The sequence below is a fragment of the Ananas comosus genome, linkage group 5 (assembly GCF_001540865.1).
Source record: "Ananas comosus cultivar F153 linkage group 5, ASM154086v1, whole genome shotgun sequence".
Taxonomy (NCBI): domain Eukaryota; kingdom Viridiplantae; phylum Streptophyta; class Magnoliopsida; order Poales; family Bromeliaceae; genus Ananas; species Ananas comosus.
This window is the reverse complement of record NC_033625.1, coordinates 5,851,893-5,859,837: the sequence shown is the minus strand read 5'-3', so window position 1 is coordinate 5,859,837 and position 7,945 is coordinate 5,851,893. Positions and strand designations below refer to the sequence as shown.

Here is a 7,945-nt window from a genome sequence, read left to right as displayed (position 1 = left end):
ACCAGCCTATCTCTCTCTCTCCTCTATATATATATATAGAGTCCAGCTATGGTGCTTGTAAAAGCACCAAGCACTTGGTGCTTGTAAGTTTTTTATAGTTAGATCTACTCTCCGGATCATTTTCAACCATTAGATTATACTATTCAACCAACTAACCACTCAACCCTAGGGGGCCCACATCATCCTAACTGCATTGGTGCTTGTAAGTTTTCGGCCCTTGAATTAAGAGATGTGCAGTTAGGATGATGTGGGCCCCCTAGGGTTGAGTGGTTAGTTGGTTGAATAGTATAATCTAACGGATGAAAATGATTAAAAGCGTTGATCTAACGGTAAAAATTTATAAGCACCAAGTGCTTGATGCTTTTACAAGCACCAAAACCGGACTCTCTCTCTCTCACTCTCTCTCTCTCTCTCTCTATATATATATATATATATTTTAAAGAGATAAATTTAATCGCCAAATTTGGTTTTGGATTTGTACAAATTTTCCAGCGACATGGTTGCATCGAATCCTTTTCATTGGGAGGAATTCTACACTATCACACTTGCACCACATCATCGATAACGAGCCAATCGCATTCCTTCTTTTCAAACAAAAATATAATAAAAATATTTGTTTACGATAATGATAAAATATATATCTCCAAAAGGAGATATTTGATCGATTTATTACGCCACATCACCGATATAACCGTTGCATTCTAAAATTTTTCCTTCACCGGAGACAAGACGGGCGAATCGGAGATCGAATCTGCCGTACGTTCGATCGAAAACGAACGGCAGTGATCGCAACCAAAATATTCACGGGGCCCGCCACTTTTTGCCGCGACACCGAACGAGAACTCAGGTAGGGGGTAGTTTCGTAATTTCGCCCCGCCTCGTTGTTCCGTTATTCCCGCCAGCCCCTACGTGCACCGGCTGTATCCGGTCACCGCTGGAACCAGGTGCCCGCGCAGCGTCGCGTACGTAGACTCGTACGAAAGTTCCTATGCGACGCGTCACGACCGCCGCAGATCATCCGCGCATCCATCATCCTGGCCTTTCGTTTTCGTCCCGCATAAAGCTCTCCATACGTCCGCACCGTAAATCTCCCGTCGAACTGCGGCGGGCCCCACGCAGGACGAGCGCTGCGAAATTACTAAAAAGCCCAGATACTTACCACAATTCACGATCCGCCATTCCTAAGTAGGCGTAAGAACAGTTGAATATAATCGGATTTTGACAAAATTATATTCATATTTATATTTATATATGTTTGGGAAAACTTCAGAAAATCTCCCTATAGTTTCATAACTTTTCACTTTAGTGTCTTGTGATTTAAAGTGTATCAAGTTAGTACTCTGTGGTTTTGTACTTTCTCACTTTGATATCCTGTGGTTTAAAGTGTATCAAGTTAGTACTCTATGTTTTTATTTTTGTATCAAGTTAGTACCATATGGTTTTATTTTTGTATCAAATTAGTACTCTGTGGTTTTATTTTTCTCTTAATGAAATATTAAACTACAGGGTACAAAAGTGAGAAAGTGCGAAACCACAGGTTACTAACTTGATACACTTTAAACCACATGATACTAAAGTAAGAAAGTGCGAAACCACAGGGTACTAACTTGATACACTTTTAACCACAGGATACTAAAGTGAGAAAAAGTGAAACCACAAAGAGGGTATTTGAAGTTTTCCCCATACTTTTTTTTTGAAAGCAAATTCGTATGTAGATATACAGGAAATGTTATATTTTTATAATTATATCCGCTAAAAATGAATTTGAATAATAATATATATTAATAATAATAACTAGTTGCTTGTACGTATAAATACAAGTCATAATTATTATAATAATTATCTCTTATCAACATGCATTTGTATATTATATTTACTCAAAAATACTCATTCAAATTTACAGGGTTGCTCCAACAATAATTATATAGTTTTACTTTTTTTTTTAAATTTATATTGAATATTTCTGTATGTTTTTCAATTCTGATAAATTCAAAATTTATGTATTTTAAACTAAAATACAAAAATTTTAATTCATTTTTAATTCAAAAATCAAAATTTATTTTTGATTTACTTTAGTTAAATGATTTAAACTCAAATTTTAATTTTCATTTAAAATTTTCATAAATATAAATTTAAATTATATAAGATTAAAATTTAAAAATATATATTTGGAATTAAAATTTTAAATTTGATTGTTGGTTGCAATCAATAAAAAATTAATATAAAAACTAAAATATTAGTAGATAGTATTAAGATAATTTTATCCTTTTAAACACTGTTATTTAATATTATTCTTAAATTAAAATTTTTTTATTAAATTTCAAGATTAAATACCAAATGAATATTCTTTTATTCTTTCTTTTTATTCTATTAGAGGATTTGGCAACTCATTTTTAAAATCTGATTCTGCTTTTTAGAATCAAAAAATTGATTTTGAAGGCGCAGAATCAGAAGCAGAAAAAAATTGTTTCTTGAACTCTGATTCTGATTTTGGATTTGAACTTCAAATTTTTATTTTTATTTTAATTTCAATATTTAAATTTAATTTTAATTTTAAGATTCATTTTTAAATTTTTAAATTTTAACTTTTAAATTTTAAATTTTAAATTTTAAAAAATAGATTTCAAACTTTAAATTTTAAATTTAAATTTTAAATTTCAAATCTCAAATTTTAGATTTTAAAATTTAAAATTTAAAATTTAAAATTTAAATCTTTTAAATTTTCAAAATTTCAAATTTTAATTTAAATTTTTATTAATTTTAAAATTTACAAAATTTTAAATTTAAATTAAATGTTTAATCTTCAAAATTATAAAATTTGAATTTTTTAAAAGCGGCTATTTATAATTATTAAACTATTCTCAAATTTTAATATTTCATAATTAGTTTAAATCAAATTTTAATTTTAATTTTAATTTTAAATTATTTGAAATTTAATAATTTATAATTATATTTTTAATATTAATATTTTATATTTTAAATTCAGTATTAATTTATTATATTTTACATTTAAAATTTTAAATTGTAAATTTCAAATTAAATTTAATTTAAATTTTAATTTTAATTCTAAAATAAAAGTTGAATTTTCATTTTAATGTCTTAAATTTTTATATTAAAATTTTTAATTCAAAATTCATATTATATTATACTTTTAATTAAATTTTATTTTTTAATTTTAAATTTCATAATTATTTTTAAAGTTTAAATTTTTAAATTCTTAAATATTTTTTAAATTACAATATCATATTTAAATTTTGAAATTTAAAAATTTTAATTTTAATTCAAATTTAAATTTAAATTTTAAATTATTTTAAAATAAAATTTAATAAAAATATTAATTTATGCAAACATCAAAAAAAAATTTTCAAACAGTTTTTTAAAATAACTTCAGAAAAGTCACTTTTATCTAAATTCCGCCAAACGCTCTACAGTTTTTAATCAAAATCAATTTATCAAAAATCACTTTTTATAAGCTAGGCCAAACAGGCCCTACATGTTATTGTAAGATTTTTTACACGCTTTCAAGTATAGTATAGTTAAATATGCATGGAATGTTTTTATATATTTTTCAAATTCTAATAAATCTGATAATAATTGTTCGTAGAAAATATTATTTTATTTTTTTATTCCATCTGTCATTATAATAATTTCTATACGTTTTTATATATAATATAGATATATGTACAATTAAACTTTCATATTTTTAAAAATATTAAGATATTGGTATCTCGACGTCTCGGCACTTGGATAAAGGGTTGTGTGGTTATGACAGTAGTGGTCCCTAGGATTGAAATAGTCAGTTAAATAATATAATCTAATGAATAAAAATAATCAAAAGAATTAAATATAACGTTGAAAAACTTATAAGCACAAAGTATTTAGTGCTTAACAGCAGCAACGCAGCCGAACTCTAATATGTAATGTATATATAAATATAAACTAGAATTAACACCCTGTTCCTGCCCACCGGACGGACGGTTCTGATCGACCCGGGGGCAGGATCGTAAATTCGGGTGACCGGGGCGAGCCGTAAACCGCGAACGGGCACGCGTGGGCGGGGTGCTCCGGGGGGTGTGCCACGTAGGCTCGGATGCGAATTCCGAGGCTCGGGCCCACGCCCTTTCCCCCCCTCTCCCCTGCCTGGCATTAGTAGGCTCGGACATCTCTCGTCGGGACAGCTGGTGACAGCCTGTCAGCAACCTCTCTTCTCTCTTTCGTTCTGTTTCCACTCCCTCTCTCTCTCTCTCTCTCTCTGCCTCTCCCCTCTCTCGTACTCCTCTCTCTCTCTCCCTCCTCCCTCTCTCTCGTTCACACACTCGCAGTGCGATTCTAGGGTTTGGTCGATAGGGTCGAGGAGGGTGGGGATCGGAGATCCGGAGGGGATCGAGCTGCTTCGTCGTTGCGGGAGGTCCCGTTGGAGCCCGATTTCGCCGTACTCGGTTGGGGTTTCCGCCTCGATTGCTCCGGACTAGGGTTCTCTCCGCCGCCCCTGGGGATCCGATCCGGTGTGGGTGCTTGCTTTGATCTCTCTCTCTCTCCCTCTCTCCCTCCCTCTCTCTCTCTCTCTCTCTCTCTCTCTATTTCTCAAGGTTCGTGATCTTCTGATCGTTTGTTCCTTTATGTTTTCATGATAATCCGTATCTTTTACCATTTCATGGTGATATTCGACGTATAATATCTCTTCGTTGTGTTTGGATGGTTATGTGCCTAATTGGGGGGAACCTTTTTGTCCTGAAGACGAAGGGTTGATCTTTTTTGTGAGAAATTTAGTTAAAAATTGAGTTTTTTTCGGTTATATCTTAACTAAATTTGGCTAATTGCGGTAGTATGAGTGATTGCTTGTGATATAGGGATGCTTGTGGCTTGATTCGGCAGCGGAGAGTGTGATTCAGTGAACTTGTTGAGTAAAGTTTGAGTTGTTTGTCACTTGAAGTCATGTTTTGCTAGAGTATTGTGTTGTTTATGTGATTGATTTTGTTAAGTTCAAACTCTTCTGTCATATCTGTGGGCTTTGGGCTCTGGAATCATATACTTCGCTGCCGCTCGTAGATCTCATTGGAATCAGTGGAAGTTCTCATATTAAATGCTGATTATCTGTTTGTATTTTTGATCCAGTGGCCAATTCTCTTTTTGCTAGTGTCGCAATTACTATGGAGTTGCTTTTTCCGTGGTTCGCTATCGTGCCAATTACAGTCGCACATTAGTGCGGATATGGTTGGCGACGAGGTGTGGAAGGCAATTCTCCGCTCTGTCGTTTCTAAGCTATTAGGGTTGGCAAATTTGTCGGATATGTGGCTCTTTTCTCGTGCTAGTGAACAATGTTTGTCGGGGAGCGAATAAATTTTTTAAGCATTCGAAATGGTCAGCTGTTTGCCCCTCGTGCAATTCCTAGCACTTTCCATAATTCAATTCGCACTTGTCGTTTTAGGCGTCTTCAATGCTAGCTAGCGCATTATCATTGTTTGCTGCTTTGCGAATCTTCGAATTAATTTGTTGTTGCCTCTTCATGAACTGCACTGCTCTTTCGTTTCAACATTGTGACATTTTACTTTTTTCTGCTTCTTTTTCCTTTTCCATACTTACCGACCTTAATCTGTAAAAATTTCTTAGGTGCAATAGATTGGAAAGCTGTAATGCCCCTGCGAAGTGCTTGTGGCTGGTAGTTGGTAAACAACAGTGTCCATTGTTTTGCCATAAGCAATGAGCTCGGCGGGGGTATATTGCTATTTTGCCGACCATCCTTGCTTTTGATTCTTCAGAAGGATTGAGGTGCATACAAAGCTTTACACAATTGGGGAGCCAGTATTGGTTGCGGTATTTGTGGGCCCATTCTGGTATCCATGCTAGCACAGAGCATGCGTGGAATCGGTTCTTTGGGTAATGCCCCTGACCAGATTAGTTGCCGATGCGTTCGGCCTTGCCACCGTTACTCTCGGCGTTCTCTTCATCATTCTCAGCCTACTATGCATCTTCCAGTGTGGCTACTTCCACATAAGGATCCAAAGAGGGGCCCTTCTCCAGCTCGGTTATTTTAATGGGCCTTGGGTCACCCGCATTGCCCTAATTTTAATCGCAATCTGGTGGACTTTGGGGGAGGCTGTTAGGCTTACTTTCCTCAAAAAGAGGCTCTTTTCTAGCTTACTATGGCAGAAGGATGTCTGCAAGGCCTACATTATATCCAATCTAGGGTTTGCGGAGCCCTGCATCTTTCTGTCACTAGGGTTTCTTCTCCATGCTTCGTTACAGAAGAGGGAATCGGGCACTCTAAGCCCCCGATGGAACAAAAGAACCATCGGTTACACCTTGCTGTTCGGCGTTCCGGTCCTAGTCATTCAAACTCTCATTGTTTTTTTCGGGCCCACATTCATTAACAAGGAGAACAGTGAAGGGAGAACGAAAATGGCCAAGTACTTCACAAGATCATATTTTCTGGGGCAAGACGATATTATTTGCACTTATCCGTTGCTCAGCACTATCTTGCTAGGGCTTTTCTACACTCTCTTAATCAGCTATGTGGCTTGCGTTGGATCGCGGATGTTGTACTTTGTCATCAACAAGGGTTTGAGAAGAAGGGTCTACTGGCTAATCTCGTCGGTGCTCCTCCTCCCTTCGTTCCGCGTCCTCTTGCTAGGGTTTTCTGTTTTACCCCGACCGGGCAATGTGTCTTATGAGACTATCGTCTTCCTCGCCTTTATTCTAATGCTATCTTGCATGGTGGTCGGAATCGTATTCTTGGTGTACTACCCTGTTGCTGATTCCTTGGCATTACGGGACCTCGGGCATAATCGAGAAATGGCCGATCTAGTGCCCTACGATGACTATTACTACGATGGTGTATCACTAATCGCCAACCAAGGCAACCGCGATGACGCGAGAAACTCAGATGCTTCCGCAAAGCGTGGCTCGATATCATTCCGGTCCATGATCAGGGACGAGGCCGCCGGCGCAGATACCGAGGACGCGGGCTTCCCCCGCGGCGTTGGGGCCCTTCGCATCGGCTCGCCCCCCTCCGGTTCTTCGCCCTCGGCTTCCAAGCCCATGCTCCCTCTTAGAGAAGTTCCTAGATACTAAGAAAAGGAAAAAAGAATCGCCTGTGTTTTTGCCCTCCTTTTTTAAAAGTTTAGCTTCTCTCTGTCTTAATTTTTTTTTCCTTTTTTTTTTTTTGTTTTCCTTTTCTCTAATTAATGATAACAGTTTTGTGGTAATTAAAAGGTTTTGTGTAAAGCTTCTCTTTTTAAGCATCGTATCGATTATTATCTTTTCGAATAAGTTTAAGTCTTTTTGAGGTTAAAATACATGGGAGAATTGGAGATCCTCTGAATACATTAGGTCTTAATATCTTAGCGAAAATACTTTGTTGGTGTAGTAAAGTGTTAATTAACACTGAGGACAAATGTTTGTTTGAGAGTTGAGCTGTACACAGGCTTTGGTGGACTGGAAAGGTACTAAGGTGGTGGTAGTCTTTTCTGTCTTGGCTGTGTTGTATTTTTGATGTAAAAGAAATCTTATCTGGCTGCTTAAAGATAACTCAAGTGGAAAGAAGTCTTGTCTGGCTGCTGGAAGGAAGCTCCATCATGGCAGTTGGCTGGATTGAGGCTGGATATTGTTGTCTGCTTGCTAGTCTCCTGCTTTTTCATGACCATAGTTGGCTGACTGCCCTTCCTTTTCTTATTTTCAGATTAATTGAATCACTCCCCTCCCTCCTCCCTTGACTTTGACCCCTTTTTTTTTTTTTTTTCATTTTAGCAAGTTTGTTAAAGCTTGTGGAAATTGCCATTGGCATGATTTGATGCTGATATAGTGGGATGTTTGATAGCAAGCATTAATATAATTAACTAGTTGACAACAATGATTTGATTGCAAAAAGTAAGTAGTTGGAGACTAAAATAGAAAAAAAAAAAAAAGGGCATAAAGTTTTGAAAGCAATCAGGGAGTTCTCCCTCCT

General features: G+C 36.0%; 1 protein-coding gene across 3 annotated transcripts; it reads left to right on the top strand.

The window, feature by feature from the left end:
• LOC109710575 lies at positions 4,239-7,323 on the top strand. Of its 3 annotated transcripts, none has more exons than XM_020233271.1 (2): positions 4,239-4,507; positions 5,620-7,323. In XM_020233271.1, exon 2 carries the CDS (start codon positions 5,881-5,883, stop codon positions 7,069-7,071), a length of 1,191 nt encoding a protein of 396 aa, XP_020088860.1. In that variant the 5' UTR covers positions 4,239-4,507; positions 5,620-5,880; the 3' UTR covers positions 7,072-7,323. The 3 variants fall into 3 exon arrangements, with proteins under 3 accessions (XP_020088860.1, XP_020088858.1, XP_020088859.1); XM_020233269.1 differs by having other exon boundaries at positions 5,611-7,323; XM_020233270.1 differs by having other exon boundaries at positions 4,239-4,511; positions 5,611-7,323.

What these genes read in the sequence shown, in the direction of transcription:
- LOC109710575 (XM_020233271.1), top strand. Translation starts at nt 5,881, where the DNA reads ATGCCCCTGACCAGATTAGTTGCCGATGCGTTCGGCCTTGCCACCGTT.